Source organism: Tachypleus tridentatus, chromosome 13, assembly GCF_004210375.1.
Source record: "Tachypleus tridentatus isolate NWPU-2018 chromosome 13, ASM421037v1, whole genome shotgun sequence".
Classification (NCBI taxonomy): Eukaryota; Metazoa; Arthropoda; class Merostomata; order Xiphosura; family Limulidae; genus Tachypleus; species Tachypleus tridentatus.
In genome coordinates, this window is record NC_134837.1 from 48,684,085 (window position 1) to 48,701,246 (window position 17,162).

General features: G+C 33.9%; 1 protein-coding gene across 2 annotated transcripts in view; it reads left to right on the forward strand.

The window, feature by feature from the left end:
* The window catches only part of LOC143236856 (sodium/potassium-transporting ATPase subunit alpha-like), a 64,038-nt gene that overhangs the window by 8,224 nt on the left and 38,652 nt on the right, over window positions 1-17,162 (forward strand). For both annotated transcript variants that reach the window (XM_076475482.1, XM_076475481.1), the window contains exons 2-7: window positions 6,738-6,887; window positions 7,946-8,005; window positions 8,528-8,731; window positions 10,158-10,271; window positions 13,347-13,599; window positions 15,915-16,183. In XM_076475482.1, coding sequence (XP_076331597.1) covers window positions 6,738-6,887; window positions 7,946-8,005; window positions 8,528-8,731; window positions 10,158-10,271; window positions 13,347-13,599; window positions 15,915-16,183 — 1,050 coding nt within the window. The remainder of the gene's footprint in view (window positions 1-6,737; window positions 6,888-7,945; window positions 8,006-8,527; window positions 8,732-10,157; window positions 10,272-13,346; window positions 13,600-15,914; window positions 16,184-17,162) is intronic.

Genomic DNA, 17,162 nt, shown 5'->3' on the forward strand with positions numbered 1-17,162 from the left:
ATAATTTAGCAGCGTAGGACGAGAGGGAAGGCAGCTAGTTATCATGACCCACCGCCAACTCTTAGGCTACTCTTTTACCAAGGAATAGTGGGATTGATTGTCACATTATAACACCCCACGGTTGAAAGGGCGAGCATGTTCGATGTGACGGGGATTCGAACCCCTGGACATCAAATTACGTGTGGATCACCTTAACCACCTTGTCATGCCGGTTCATAGTGGCATTAACTGTCATTTTATAATGTTTCACGTCTGAAAGGACGAGCATGTTCGGTGGTGGAATTCGAATCTGCAGATTGGAAGTAAAATGCCCTAACTATCAATTTTTGCCAGGCCTTATTTGTAAGAGCATAAATAAATAATTATTTTGTGAATGCAATCTCAGTTTAATTGGACGTTCTTTATTATAATGTGTGTGAAAAATCCAACAAACAAAACAACATACGTAATGTACCCAAATGTTTGAACAGTTTAAAAATAAGAAAAACAAATATCTTCCTCTAAACATTATTGGGGTGAAAACTGTTTAGTTTATACTTTTGATTAACTTGAAACAGTTTTATAATTTGTACACTTTTAATTATTCGAAAACTTTAAACGTGTAGTAGATTAATAAACTTTTATGATGAAGTCAACTCACTTAAAGAGTTTTTAAATGTACAAGCATTACATATAAAGCATTAACGGTTAAAATGTTATTTTCGACATATTTCATGAAAATGTCAGCTTTATGAAAAACTATGCATTATTTGTTCGTTTTTAAATTTCGCGCACAGCTACACGAGGGTTATACGCGCTAGTCGTCCATAATTTAGCAGTGTAAGACTAGAGGAAAGATTGCTAGTCATCACCACTCTCCACCTACTCTTAAACTACTCTTTTACCAATGAATAAGTGTATAACTTGTATACGTTTATTGCTATAATTACTTAAAATATTTCAAAGCATTATGAGTGTATAATAGGGTTAATGGACTTTTATGGTGAAGTTAATTCATCTCGAAAGCTCCTAAGTTACCAAATATTACACATTAAACATGAACGTTTCAGAGAAAAAAATGCTTCTTACATATTTTCTAAAAATGTCAGCATTATTAGAAAGAATTATATAAAGAAATATAAAAAAACCAAAGTAAGGCAAAAAATACCAGGTTAAAGATCGACATCGGCAAAAATAACATCTAAAACAAAATGCGAAATAAACTAGAGTAAATAGAAAAAAATACCCTCTAAAGATCAGAACCCTAAAAGGGTGTCAGTTAAAACTAATTAAGAAGTAAAGGATACAACATTAGCAACTAGAAATTATTAACATCAATGATGCTTGGCAACAGAGAAAATCTCGGGTAAAACTAGATGATTGGGATAATACTGGGTAAAGCTTAATAACTGGGGAACGCTAGTTTCGATGAATTTTGGCAACTGGGAAGTACCGAGTAAGTTAAGTTCAAAAACTGGAAATTACTGACTGAAGATTACCAACCGGTAAAAAGTCAATATTGATGAAGCTCAGCAAATGAGAAGATGGCGCAAAAAAGTCAAGAACGAGAAAACTTAATAAGTTGGGAAATGTCAAAAGCCACTTGATAGATGAGAAGAATTATTGCCAATGAAAGTGAGCAACTAGAAAAATCTTGGGTAAAAATTTAAGGACTACAAAACTGTTGGCTGAAACTTGATCTCTCTGTAAATGATTTAAATACGTCTCAAATGTTGCTAGCAAGGCAAGGCAAGAGTGCAGAATATTTTATGGTATTTAAAATAATGTAACTTTTAAAAAGATTTATTTTTCATTAGAAGTAGTGTAAATAATTCACAGTACCATAAGGCACATATAAACCGTAAAATATTAGAATTTACGGAGCATCAGTTGGGAAGGAATGAACTACTTTAAATAGAAAGGAAGTATTGAATCGTAACAACTGACTTCAAATGTTTTAAACTGAATATACTGGAGTTTCAAATAAGCTTTTCAACTAATTTAGTTTTTGTGCTCCGTTACGTGTCGGAATTTTTTTATATCTTATATCGAACATTTTTTGAAAGAAAGAGCATAATAAACAACAACCGTCCTGATATACATCAAGATGTTTTACATTGAAATGTAACAATAGCATTGAATTACACATCATATTGCGTTTTGGTAGCTCAACAGTACACTTCAGGCCTTTTAACGCTGAATACGAGCTCGATACCAAAGGCGGATACAGAACAGTTTGTTTGTTTGTTTTGGAATTTCGCACAAAGCTACTCGAGGGCTATCTGTGCTAGCCGTCCCTAATTTAGCAGTGTAAGACTAGAGAAAAGGCAGCTAGTCATCACCACCCACCGCCAACTCTTGGGCTACTCTTTTACCAACGAAAAGTGGGAGTGACCGTAACGTTATAACGCCCCCACGGCTGGGAGGGCGAGCATGTTTAGCGCGACGCGGGCGCGAACCCGCGACCCTCGGATTACGAGTGGCGCGCCTTACGCGCTTGGCCATGCCGGGCCTACAGAACAGATATCCCATTTGTGAAGTTTTGGTTAACACATTTAGACTGCTCTATTCAACCGTACGGATCACAATGACATCCAAACTAGAGACTGCGAATCGTTTTAAAATCTATCCAACTAGTATCTCTTTATTTATTTGTATACTTTTTATTGAAGCATTTATTTTGTTTTGGATACTTCTAATAGCAACTCTACGAATAGCCAACGATCCAAACCTTCTGTTAAAATTTTGATTTTTTTTACCTATTTATCAAACTTAATATGCTCATCTTGTACAATTCACAAAATATTACACCCTTTAATACGTCTCACGATAGCTTTATATTCATATGAGAAAACGAATTTCTTAGGTATAAAACCAACAGAGTTAATAAGGTGGTTTCGACTATTCTTTCGGTGGAACAGCGATAATTCTACGAACGTACAACGCTAAAATCAGGAGTTCGATTCTCTACGGTGGACACAACAGATAACGCAATGTGGCTTTTTTCTAAAAAAAAATAAACGACTTGTCCGTATATAATTTAAGAGCTAAATTATTATCTCATGTTTAAGATTAGGGCACCAAAGTGAATAAAGTATGCCACTAACACCCAGCAGGTTGTGGCGTGTGTGTGTTTTCTTATAGCAAAGCCACATTAGATTATCTGCTGAATCCACCGAGGAGAATCGAACCCCTGATTTTAGCGATGTAAATCATGTAAATCCGTAGACTTACCCCTGTACTAGGAGGGGGCGCAGGTTGTAGCATATAGAATTTTGGTTTAAACATTATTTATAGTAGCAGTTCATAACATACGAAATCTTATGGTGTTTAACACTTAATTAAACATCACAATAACTCTGAAAATGAGATTAATAATATCATTATTAACTATCCTAGTAGGGGCCTTCAGTAAGACGATAATCATATCATTTTCAACTAATTAAGCATGGATCTTCAGTAAAATTAACCACTCCATTCTTTGCTAGCCCAGTTGGTCTCTTTTAGTAAGGACATTGTATAGTTGGTTTAAATGTATCTCAAGACGGCTGGTATAGGTATTAAAACTCATTAAAATCAAGTAGAGAACAATGTTTCGACCTACTTGGGTCATCATCAGGTTGAGGATGACCTAAGAAGATCGAAACTTTTATCTCTATTTTATTTTAATTAAAGTTTTAATACTCATATCAGCCGTCTTGAGATTCATTTTTACTTCAAGTGGGTTTCTCTCATTACGAATCGTAGGTTTAAGCTATTTTAAAAAAAATCCAACTGTATCTTCTGTTTATTACAAGAGCTTTATCCATAATTTTATGACAGTTGGTTGTTATGTAAATTACGCATTGTTTTTACCTCCAGTTTTGTTATTCTATTATACTATTTGGTACATTTATTATTGTACTATCAATTCATATGTATGTATATATATTTAAACACTATAAAAATAACATTTGCGACAAAAAGCATTTAAACTGCAGAAGTTCATTTGGCATATTCTCTTTAATTTGCCTATTTCGAATTCAAAATCAGAGCATTTCAGGTCTATCTTTTGTCTCTCACTATTCACTTCCCAAGAGGCCTTTCTTTTGTAATAGAGCTTGTGGCTTGGACTGGAAAATGAGAGACAAAATATTATCTGAATCACTATCTGTATTATGTTTATATGCATTATAATTCTTTGAAAGTTACGGTTTAAAAATCAAATGCTGGTATATTATAAACTATCAGTCTTAAAAATTTAGGCCTAAGTGCTACCAATGCTTCACCGGCTTTTGGCGCTTAAATTAAATATAATATATATAATATTTATACATTAGTGTACAAAAAGACCGTGAAGTTAATCTTTTAAAAATAAAGCTTTTGGTGTCAGGTATGAAGCAAAATACTTTTCATAAATATAGATAGAGAGTTTTATTAACGCTCATTTAGTACTTCGGACCTTTCAGCATTTCAAGTTACAACAGATCATCAGGGATTTTACTTGTTAAACCAAAGGTTTCATAGGTATTTATCCATTAATTTCATTTATCTTTTATTGAAAAGTAAAACATAGCATACATGTATAAGTGTATTGTGTATAGGTCAAAACTATAAAGCATTTAGCTGGTGTTGTGTCCTCTGTGAGATCATTTTGCATTGTGTATCAGCCATCCAAAATTGTACTAATGATTGTGGTATACACTTAAAATTGTGACTAACAATTCAATTAATGTTATACTTATGATTAGATAATAACTTTACATGTTAACTGACCAAGTAATATTTCTAAACAATTCTAGAATGAATTTTGAAATTGTCATTGGGCTATTTACAAGTGCCTAATTTAATGTAATGTAGTAGTTACATTATTGTAACAGGTGCTTGTCACACTTATGATAATAAGAACAATATCACAATCACAGTTTTACCTGTATGAATAATGTGAACTTATGAAGAAACCAACCTTCTGTGAAGGTCAACTGCAATTTAGCATACCATGGTGTGGCAAAGGATGACCTCGCAGTGGAAGTCCACCAGTTGAACCGGCTAATTGCCAGGAAGAAAGACAAGGGGCAGGAAGTATCCACACCATTGGAGCTTGCAATATCCTTCATGGATATCCACAAACTTGTATGCATCGCTGTGACCCTTCCTGTCACTTTAGCTGCCTGTGAGAAAAGTTTCTCATGTCTGAAGCTTCTCAAGATATGCTTGCACAACAGCAGTGGTAACAACCACACCAGCAACCTTGCTGTCATATCAGTAAACTTCAGGAGGGCAAAACAACTCGATATTGATACTGTTATAGACACATTTGCTGCCGATCAGTAGAACAGGCGCATTGTTATGAAGTAATATTGACTATAAACTCAACATGATGAAAGATAGTTAGCCTGATAGTGACTTTTCCTCAGAGTGTATTAACTTCACATGGGATAATTCGTTTCTGCTATGTAAACTATGTCTTTATGTTATATTTCTTTTGATTTGTAGCTTTACTCTTAATGGTATATTAAATGTTCAATCTAAGCTAATCTTGATTTTCTTTATTATTATGTATTACCTTTGGTGATACTTAGGTGAGCTTTCTCTTTTACATATACGCATATTTTCATAAACAGATTATTTCTGATATGTAATAATTAATTATTAATCAAAGAATGAGTTTCCAATGAAAACTGCATTGAAAACACAGTTCAAAATAGCACACATTTCTGAAATGTACCTTGGTATTTACATGATCATAATTTACCATCTATACTTCATATTGATGGCATTTTGGGAAGCCCCTCAACAGTTTACCTCAACCCCTCCCAGCTCCCCCAACGAAAATATCCTGACGCCGCCACTGGCCTGTATTTAGTACATTTCGTTTCAGAGATATTTTTTCCAGTCAGATTTTAATATTTGATGCAAAATATAATGAGTGTTACTTAAGGAAAGATAATTCTTTTTTGTTAGTTTTAAATGTGAGTTCTTATTAAGTATCACCTAAATGAGTTTTCCGTATAGAATCTTTAATTATATTTCATTGTTTTTAAAAATGGTATTGTATAATGAAATTATTTTGGTAAAGAGCATTACTAGCAATAGGGGAAATCTTTGTCATTCTGTAGTTCCGGGCGGGGTCTGGCATGGCCTAGCGCGTTAAGGCGTGCGCTTCGTAATCTGAGGGTCGCGGGTTCGCGCCCGAGTCGCGCCAAACATGCTCGCCAGCCCAGCCGTGGGGGCGTTATAATGTGACGGTCAATCCCACTTTTCGTTGGTAAAAGAGTAGCCCAAGAGTTGGCGGAGGGTGGTGATGACTAGCTGCCTTCCCTCTAGTCTTACACTGCTAAATTAGGGACGGCTAGCACAGATAGCCCTCGAGTAGCTTTGTGCGAAATTCCAAAACAAACAAACAAACAAGTAGTTCCGGGCAGAAATCAGTAAATGGAACCCAATAATAATAACAAAACTCAGAAGTAGATTAAAAGACATGACATCGGGGGCCCTTCCATTTGTGAGTTCTTGTGGAATTACCCTGTTTGCCCAATACATAAAACAGCCTATGACTAGCGAAGCACACTTTCAGTTCTTAAAGTTTGTTTTTTAGAGCAAAACCACATTGAGCTATCTACTTGTCAACTACAGGAATCGAACCCCCGGATCTAAGTGTTGTAAGTCCGTAAACTTAACGCTGTTCTTCGTGAAGGAGTATCAATATTACTCGATTGGTATTTAAAGTTTATGTGTTGGAGTATAACTTATATCTTTTCTACTTGTTTCAATTATAGTACGGGCGGTCAGACAGCTATCGAGTTGCAGTGACTCCAAATATGGCAGATGGCACTGCTCCTGCAACAGCGAAAAATAACCCACGAGCTCGTAGGGGTAAGAAGAAAGGTGGATCTGACCTGGATGACCTTAAGAAAGAGGTTTCCATGGTGAGAATAACAAATTATAAAGCTTTTAAGAATAAAAACGATGAATAGCATAAAAAATGTAGGCGATCTTGATTGAGATGAGACTTGAAATCAAGGTCTGAGAAAAACTTTTCATTTATTTGTTTCTTACTTTTACTTAATATTTGTGTTGCATATAATAAGAAATAATTATTTTCATTAATTTTTACGAAATAGCTAAACCACAAAGAAATTTAAATGTTGTTAAATATTTCAAATCTTAACGTTTCTAGCGTGTACTTTATTTTTAACATCATTTGTACCTGATAAATTACAACTAATTCCAAAGGACTAGGCTATTCTTTAAGCCTAACGTTTCATTTTAAGCATTTTAAGGCCTTCTTAGTATACATACAGGGTGGCCCGTAAGTCCCTACCCATACATATATCTTATGTATCCAGGGTGTCACCAGTACTTTTGCGCTCATGTACCCACGTACTTGTCACAATAAGCTCTTCAAGTGTAAATGGGCTTACATCGGCCATATTTCTCGGAAAAATAAACAACAAATTTATAATATATGCGTAATTAAATATAACATAATAACATATGGATGGGTAGGGACTTACGGACCATCCTGTACAGTCGACAACGGTTTCAGTTGAGTGTATTATGTTTTAGGACAAAACTGTTGTCGACTGTATATAAATATATATATATAAAGGCGTAAATGGAAATAATGGACTTTTAAAAAAGTTACTCTAGTGCACTGGAGTTAGTTGTCGTTTATATTTTAACCTAAAGCATATTTGTTATCCCCATGAAGAATTTCAAATGCTGTAGCTGAACCAACGAGTAGGTAATCTTTCCTTCCAAGAAAAAAAAATATTTATAATATTTTCGAACTCTTTGGTGGTAATTTCGTTACTTGAGATGTAACTTCCTCTATCGAAGTGAAATGTTTTCATTAAATCAATAATCGATTAGTAGCCTTAGAATGTAAATAACTATACATATCTTAACAGGTAAGTGAAGTGGGAGTTACTTAATGCCAATATGGCAACATATGTTTAGTATCTCTTGTGCTTTTTTTTTACAGGACGAACATAAAATATCAATTGATGAACTGTGTTCGAGATTACGTACAAATCCTGCAAAGGTGAGTGCTAAATAAATTGAACAATAAATAGTTATAAATGTAATTAACTAAACGGATTAACAGTTATGTAAAACAGTTATGTTGTATGGCTTGGAATGCCATAAAATGCTCAGATGTCATTTGTAACGCAATAATAGCCTTAAATGTTGTTAGTTCAACAGCATATTCATAGCTGCTAAGAATTTAATAATATGAATTTTATTAATTAAATCAAAATAAAGATTTACTCGACTTTGCACATTATCGTTATAAGGCTATAAAAATAATAATAATTTGCAAATAACTACAAACCCACCTACAGCTCATCTTCAACTGTAAATATGTTTTTATTTACTATCAAACAAGTAATAATTACTTATATGCAATAATAACTAAAGTTGAACAACCGACCTCTGGTGGCTTAAATCTGGCTCTAGCAGATTTCTTTGTGTACAAACAAGGTTCTGATGCTTCTATGTTGTTTCATTTCTGGGTTTATTCTATGTAAGTAAAATTATGTACATTTTACTTTGTATCCGATAGGGACTGACCTTACAACGAGCTAGAGAAATCTATGATAGAGATGGTCCAAATGCTCTTAGTCCACCTAAAACAACCCCCGAATGGGTGAAATTTTGTAAAAACCTGTTTGGGGGGTTTGCCTTGCTCTTGTGGATAGGTGCTATCCTGTGTTTTATTGCATATTCCATACAAGCAGGAACATTTGAAGAACCGCCAGATGATAACGTAAGTAAGATAGCCAAACCAAGTTATTGATAAGTTTAAGTGCATATGAATACTTACTGTGGCATGTTAAATGTAATAACATAGTAATATATCTTGCTTTGGCATCTTACATGTAAATACATAACAGTACTTGTTGTGGTATGCTAAGCCTAAACACAATACAGTACTTGCTGTAACATTTTATGTGCAAATAAAATAAGTACTTATGTAATATCTTAACGGTAAATATACGACAATACTCACTTTAACATATTAAATGTAACTTCTCTAAAAAGAAGTTAAAAATTAAAACATACCAATACTTGCTGAGAGATCTTAAATGTAAACATATAACATTAATTGCTTTAAAACCTTAAGTTTAAATTCATAACGGTACTTGTGTAACATCATAAGTGCAAATCTGCAACAATACTTACTATAGTATGGTTAACTGTAAATATACAACAATACTTGTTTGGGTATCCTAAGTTTAGACATACAATAGTACTGGCTGTAACGTGTTAGCTGTAAATACATAAAAATATTTTCGGGGGTCTCTTAAGCGTAGATGTATAACAATAGCAGCAGATTGTTGAAACAGATATCTTTTATAAAGAAGACTGTGTAATAAACACTTTAGTTAGTACCACAATTATTATCACCTTCATTCCAGCACACTGTCAGAGTCATGTACTTTATCTAATGTTTAAAACGTGTAAGAGTTTTATAAAGTTTAGTATTTTAATACAACATAATTATATTTAATCTTGGTGTGGGAGTTTTGCCACTTGTAAGTAAAGGCCCTCTACCTCTTTATTGTGAAGTGTTTCATTTACTTTACTCAACAGAACTACGGGAGTATTCTAAAACCTAATCTAAGATGTTGACAACAAAATAAAATATTATTACAACTTATCGATATTCAAGTCTTACGAATATAATGTTGATATTAAAGATTCAATCCTAGCATACAGTTGCATTTCCACAGTTATAACCTAAACGTAAGTTCATTAGCAATACCATACTCTGTTAAAAGGGTTTGTAGAAGTTATAAAAAGAAACATCTAAACACATTTTTGGTAAAGAAGTTCTGTGTTCATATTTGGTGATGTCTATGATATAATGTATCTCCATATTCACAAATATCTTAATGGTTTGTGTATTTATTAGTTATTCTAGCCTTAATGGTTTGTTTATGTATTAGTAATACCAAGGAGTTGAATTAATGGTTTATTCATGTATTAGTTGTACCTAGGAAATATCTTAATGGTTTATTTATCTATTAGTTATACGTAGGAGTTGCATTACTGGTTTTTATATATTTGTTATATCTAGGAGTTGCGTTACTAGTTTTTTTTATATATTATTTATACCAAGGAGTTGCATTACCGGTTTCTATATATTTGTTATACCTAGGAGTTGCATTGATGGTTTGTTTATCTATTAGTTATACCTAGGAGTTGTGCTAGCAGCAGTGGTAATAATCACCGGATGTTTTTCATATTACCAAGAAGCTCGAAGTTCCAAGATAATGGAATCCTTTAAAAATATGGTTCCTCAGGTAACATTTTCTCACGTTCTTCATTAATGCATTAACCTTAGTAGCTAGCTTTTGGGAAGAAAAATAAAAAATTAATTTATTGTTAGCAACATATAATTTTACATAAGAACACTCTCAGTGTCTAAATATCTCCATATGTTTTTGAGGTAGTTATTTATTATTTAGTTATACATTTAAAACTTATTCTATGTTATTAAGTACAGTATTAGAAAAGATAATGGTATTTGCAAACGAGTATTGTCGATATTTAATACATCACGAACCACGATAGTAGTTCATAACAGGAATCATAAAGAATTACGTAAAACTTGAAGGGAACGTTTGGGCAAAAAAGCGCCTTCAACAGAAAAGATTCGGTTCAAACATTTTAAAACCTTTATTATCGACCGCTAAGACAGTACACATATACAAATGCACAAAAACGCACGCACGTTAGGCTTAAAAGGAAAACTAAAATCCGACCAAAACGGTTCGTTTGTTATTGACATTGGGCCCGGCATGCCCAAGCGTGTTAAGGCGTGCGACTCGTAATCTGAGGGTCGCGGGTTCGCATCCCCGTCGCGCCAAACATGCTCGCCCTTTCAGCCATAGAGGCATTATAATGTCACGGTCAATCCCACTATTCGTTGGTAAAAGAGTAGCCCAAGAGTTGGCAGTGGGTGGTGATGACTAGCTGCCTTCCCTCTTGTCTTACACTGCTAAAGTTGGGACGGCTAGCACAGATAGCTCTCGACAAGCTTTGAGCGAAATTCAAAAACAAACAAACATGTTATTGATATTATTCTCTTGCCAGCATAAAACAAAAACAGCTTGGTCAATTGCACCAAAACGTTTTGTATAATACTAAATAAAATACTGCAAAGGTTGTATGGGTATTGAAAAGTCGAGTTGTTTGTTTTAATTCTCGTGTAAACGATGTTTTCATCATATCTTGAAGCCAGCGTTTTTACAAATATCTGGTGTTCTTTTAAAAACAAGTAAGCACACAGGTGAAACAGGAACTGGCAGTCAATGATAGAGGAACACCAGATTATTTTATCCTGCTTGGTACAATATACAGTCGGTATCTTTAGCAAATTAATTCCTATATTATGCACGAAGTGAAGGAGTGAAGAAGTATTACATATAACATTATATTTTATTACACACATTCGTAGAATAACTGCTTTAAAAGACAAAAAAAATTATTTAAAGTGGTGTTTCAAACGTATATATTTTATTTGAAAAGACTGCTTTTCCACTGATACTTATTTCCTGTTTAGTAGCATATATTTGCATACTGCTGTGCATTATATATAGATAATTTAGTTACATAGGAGCTATACATACTCACTATATTCTCAAACAAATCTTTCGCTGCAGCTTGAGATTTCACATCTCGAACTAATGTGATCAAATATTCAACAGCTACAGTAAATCATGATGAACCGTAACCGCCATCTACTAGCAATGTTTATTATAATTACAATGTATAAAGTTAGCTGCCATATTAAGTAATTCATTGTTCTCGGTTGAGCATAAAAAACAGCATAAAAAATAAATAAAAAATTGGGAATTTAAGAACATGTTAACAGGGATCGTAGAAAAATAAGGACACAAGGCTGGAGACACTGGATACATAATTTAATCAAACTACAAATTTCTATTTTACTTCATCATACGCAGTTCTAGGGAGAAACATGGAGTCAAAATAAGGCCTTGTAGTTTAAATACAATATGCCTACAATATATCTAGCCTTGTTTCAGTACCTTTTACGATCATTATTTTCAGGTTTTTAAGTTCTCAATCTTTTTATTTATCTTGTGTCTTGCAACTCGAAATGCTACAGGGGAAAAAAGGATTTATCGCAATTCATAAGAATGACCTTTAAATAATGTTTTGTTGTCGTAGATGTAAATCATTACGTCATGGAAGAAACGTTTGGCATGTGTTTATTTAGTTCACGAGAGTACTCTCAATCATTCAGCAATGCAATGCCAGTGCGTATGTTGGGGAAGTATATAACACTGACTTTTTAAGAAAGAATGCTAATATAGTAATATTATTAAATAACATGAGGCCAACGGTCACCTTAATCCAAATAGCTGTTGTGATGAAGATGGACTTATCTCCTGTTACCATTAATAAGAATGAAAGTGGACTTATTTCCTGCTACCATCAGTAAGATAATAAACAAGGGTTTGAAGTAGGCTGAGACTCTCCAGCTAGAAATCAAAAAGATGTTTCTTGAGAAAAATGGTCTAAAAACTGGAATCAGAACAATCCCTTTCTACCATTCACTAACCTGTCAATTCTTTAGTGCACTCCAATTCTGGAAATTAATCTTGGAGATTACACACAATCTACGCACAATAGAAGTTTTGTGAGAAAGCTGGTCAGGATGTATGATATAAAACTGACTTCGCAGTCTTTCACAGTAACTTGTCAGTAAATTTAAGGAGTGAGTAATATATATTAACCAATGCCGCCAGGTTGAATAGGATCGATGACCTTAAAGTATCACTCTAAGAAGGGGCGAGTGACGCTAAGTAGTTTAACGTTGAAAATGGTCTGTTTGGTTATTTTTCTTTACATTTGGAATTCGTAAGACGATACATTTCCAAACTAACTTTAATTACCTTCTGTCATGGTCATTATACCTTTTTTTATAGTTCCAGGTGCTAAGACTGTATTATTTATTATTGTTCTGATCTAAATGAAACAAATGCACTTGCTTTATTTTGCTTATGATAATCTGTCAATAAATCTAGGAACTCAGCAGATCAGGTGATTTATATATAAACAAATAAATGGATAAACTTTTAAATACATTTATCAAATGTAGAATATTGTAATCAGTTTTTGGAGAATATTAATTAGATTCGAGCTGTCTGTAACTTAAAAGCTATTTGTTTCTTCTTGAAACACGACATCTAGCCCCCCGCCAATACAACGGTAAGTCTACGGATTTACAACGTTAAAATAAAGGGTTCGATTTCCCTTGGTGGGATCAGCAGATAGCCCGATGTGGCTTTGCTATAAACAAACTCACTCACGACATCTATAAATAATGATTGAACTATATTTACCAACAGTATGCAACCGTAGTGCGAGAAGGTCAGAAGTTTAGCATTCCGGCAGAAGAAGTTGTTGTTGGTGATATCGTGGAGGTCAAAGGTGGTGATCGAATCCCGGCAGATATACGAGTTATAGCTTCCCACAGCTTTAAAGTGGACAACTCCTCTCTCACAGGGGAATCTGAAGCTCAAACTAGATCCCCTGAACTAACCAACGATAATCCACTGGAAACAAGGAACATGGCATTTTTCTCAACTAACTGCGTGGAAGGTACTGGTTTTATTTGAAATTTGTAGTAAATAGGTATATTGTTAATCTCGCTATTATGATGATTTTGGAAATATTGTTATAGATATGAGGAGAGAGAGCCAGAGTTTGCCACAAACTAAAATATATAAGGCAAAATTAGTGCAAGATCAAAACATTTTAATGTTCGTAAAGTTCTTTTACTACAGAATTACACCACTGGCTGAGAAGTTTTCGGTTTCAAAAACTACTAATTAATCACATATTTCAAATATTATGAAAAAATTAATAAATAATAACAATGAGGACTCTTTGGCAAACCATTTGTATTATTTATTTATCAGGTTTTTTTTCAGAGGATTTTTTGGTGAGCCATTTTTATTGTTTATGTAGGTCGACATGACCAATCTTTCACGAGGTTCTTTGGTGAGCCAAATATTGTTATTTATGAAGCTTACTAAGACACACATTTGGTTTTATGTAGGTCAATAAGAATAAGCTTTTAGATGTCTGTTTGGTAGCCTAATGTTTGTTATTTCTGTAGGTCAATAAGATAACAACGTTTTAGAGGTCTGTTTGGTGAACCAATGCTTGTTATTTCAGTAGGTCAATAGAGAAAATTTTCCTAGGGCTCTTTTGTGAGCCAACTTCTCTTATTTTCGTAGTTTAGTAAGACAAACAATTCAGATAATTCTTTGGTAAGTAACAATTTTTTATTTATATAAGTAGAAAAACCCAACCTTACCCGTTGGTGAGCCAAATTTTATTATTTATGATGCTCACCAAAACAAACATTCCATGGGACTCTTTGGTGAAATAACTGTTATTGTTTATGCGGATCAATAAAAGAAATCTTACAGAAGTCGTTTTGGTAAGCAAATGTTTTTCTATTTCCTTAGGTCACTGAGAGAAACCTTTCAGAAGACTGTCTGGTTAGCCAACTTCTATTACTTTTGTAGTTCAGTAGGATACATCTTTCAGGGGACTGTTTGGTTAGTCAACTTCTGTTACTTTTGTAGTTCAGTAGGATACATCTTTCAGGGGACTGTTTGGTTAGTCAACTTCTGGTACTTTTGTAGTTCAGTAGGGCAAATATTTCAGAGGAATGTTTGGTTAGCCAACTTCTGTTACTTTTGTAGTTCAGTAGGATACATCTTTCAGGGGACTGTTTGGTTAGTCAACTTCTGTTACTTTTGTAGTTCAATAGGGCAAATATTTCAGAGGAATGTTTGGTTAGCCAACTTCTGTTACTTTTGTAGTTCAGTAGGATACATCTTTCAGGGGACTGTTTGGTTAGTCGACTTCTATTACTTGTGTAGTTCAGTAGGACACATCTTTTAGAGGACTGTTATGTTAGCCAACTCTTGTTACTTCTGTAGCTTGGTAAGACAAATCTCTCAGGGGCTTTTTGGCGAACCAACTTTTCTTATTTTTACATTTCAGTAATGGAGATCTCGCAGAGTACTTTTTTAGTGCGCAACTACTTTTTTATTGAACTCCTACTATATTTTACAAACAAATTTAGAATATGGCTCGAAATGTTTTTAAGCAATGTACAGACAAAGTGTAATAAACATTTATTTTATCTAAGAGGGTACCAACATTAATTTCTGTAAGTTATATAAAAACATGTTATTCCAATTTATATAATTAACCTAACGTACTTTAGAAATCTAACCAGATATTTATACATAAAATTACTTTAACAAAGTTTATATATATATATATGTTAGCTAATTTCCTTTTGACGGTAACTTCCACGTCAAATATATGACTTAGTAAACGCCCCCAAAATATAAATGGATAGTAGAGAACAAGTCCGCACATAAATCATTTAAAATCATTGATGAAACTAAAAATTATACTGCTTAACTTAAGTTCAATATAGTTATACTTTATAAGTCCGAAGTTTTATTTTATCAACTTTTTTGTGAACGAGTACCGGTACGGCCAGGTGGCACTGGACTCGTAACCTGAGGGTCGCGAATTTGATTTCCCATCACACCAAAGATACTCACCTTTTCAGCCGTGAGGGCTGAAAATGTGATGGTCAATTCCACTATTCGTTAATAAAAGAGTAGCCCAAGAGTTGGCGGTGGATGGTAATGATTAACTGCCTTTCCTCTAGTCTCACGCTGCTAAATTAAGGACATTAGCGCAGATAGCCCTCGTGTAGATTTGCGCGAAATTCGAAACAAATCAAACCAATCTTTGTAAACGGAAACTGACAAGAACGAGTTGTAACTGAGTTCTGTTGGTTAATAGTTTTTAGCACGCTCTGATCAATTCGATTAAAATTTTGAGTTTTCAAGTGGCCTGTTCTCTTGGTTAATTTTCAGGTACTGGTACAGGAGTGGTCATTAACACCGGTGATCGTACAGTAATGGGTCGTATCGCTAACTTGGCTTCTGGTCTGGAGATGGGAGATACGCCCATAGCCCGAGAAATTGCTCACTTTATCCACATCATCACTGGAGTGGCTGTTTTCTTGGGGATCGCCTTCTTCTTTGTAGCTTTTATCCTAGGCTACCACTGGCTAGATGCTGTCATATTCTTGATCGGTATTATCGTAGCCAATGTTCCAGAGGGTCTTCTGGCTACTGTAACCGTATGTGATTTTATTGTCTTATAAAACCAATTTCTATGTTTAAGACTCATGTTTTATACTCTTTCTTTCTTCTAATTTTTTAAGAAAAATGAAATACTTCTACACGCTCAAAGCCTAAATACATGCTACTATACAACCATAAAATTCCCGTGAAGGCTATGGAATAAAGAGTTTTAGTATTGAGCAAAAATATTTTTAGCAAATGACTGTCAACGTTGGCCACGCGAAAAATATATTCCATTTGTGCTCTGAATAGTATGATTAGTAAATGTAGTCATTCATGGTAAAAGGTAACACAATGAAAATGTGATGATCTTAAAAACAGACTATTATCGCATTGACTCTTTGAAGCATAATATCCCAGGAGAAAAGAGCTAAGATTAAATAATAAATGTTCAAGGATAAGATTTATAAAATTATGATATTGATGATGTCTTAAAAATTTTAAAATTAATTATAACGTAATAATAATAGAACTACTCCTCAAAATTACATAACGTACTTTTTTAAACCATCTGATATCAGTGAAGTGGAGTCGTCATGTGTAATTTGTATTTTAACTTCTTTCACCCGTTATATTGTTGTTTTTTATTTCTTGGCATGGATTAGTTTCTACAAATATGTAAGAAAAGTAGTTTGATAAAAAAACTAATATTTTTCTTATAACACCCTTAAAAGAAAGAGTTGGTGATTTCATTCTAAAGTATTAATTTCGCGTTTTATAAGAAAAATATATTATAGTATTCCAACTAAGAATACAATGAATAATATCCCAAACAATAAAATCGCACGTTCTTTGAAGAAATGCTGAAACGTGACAAGTTCCATTCTGGGTGGATCTGGCATGACCAAGTAGTTAGGGCGCTTGACTCACAATCTGAGTGTTGCAGATTCGAATCTTATTCCCAGAAAACATGCTCACCATTTCAACTCTGGTGGGTTTATAATGTTACAGTCAATCCCACCATTCGTTGGTAAA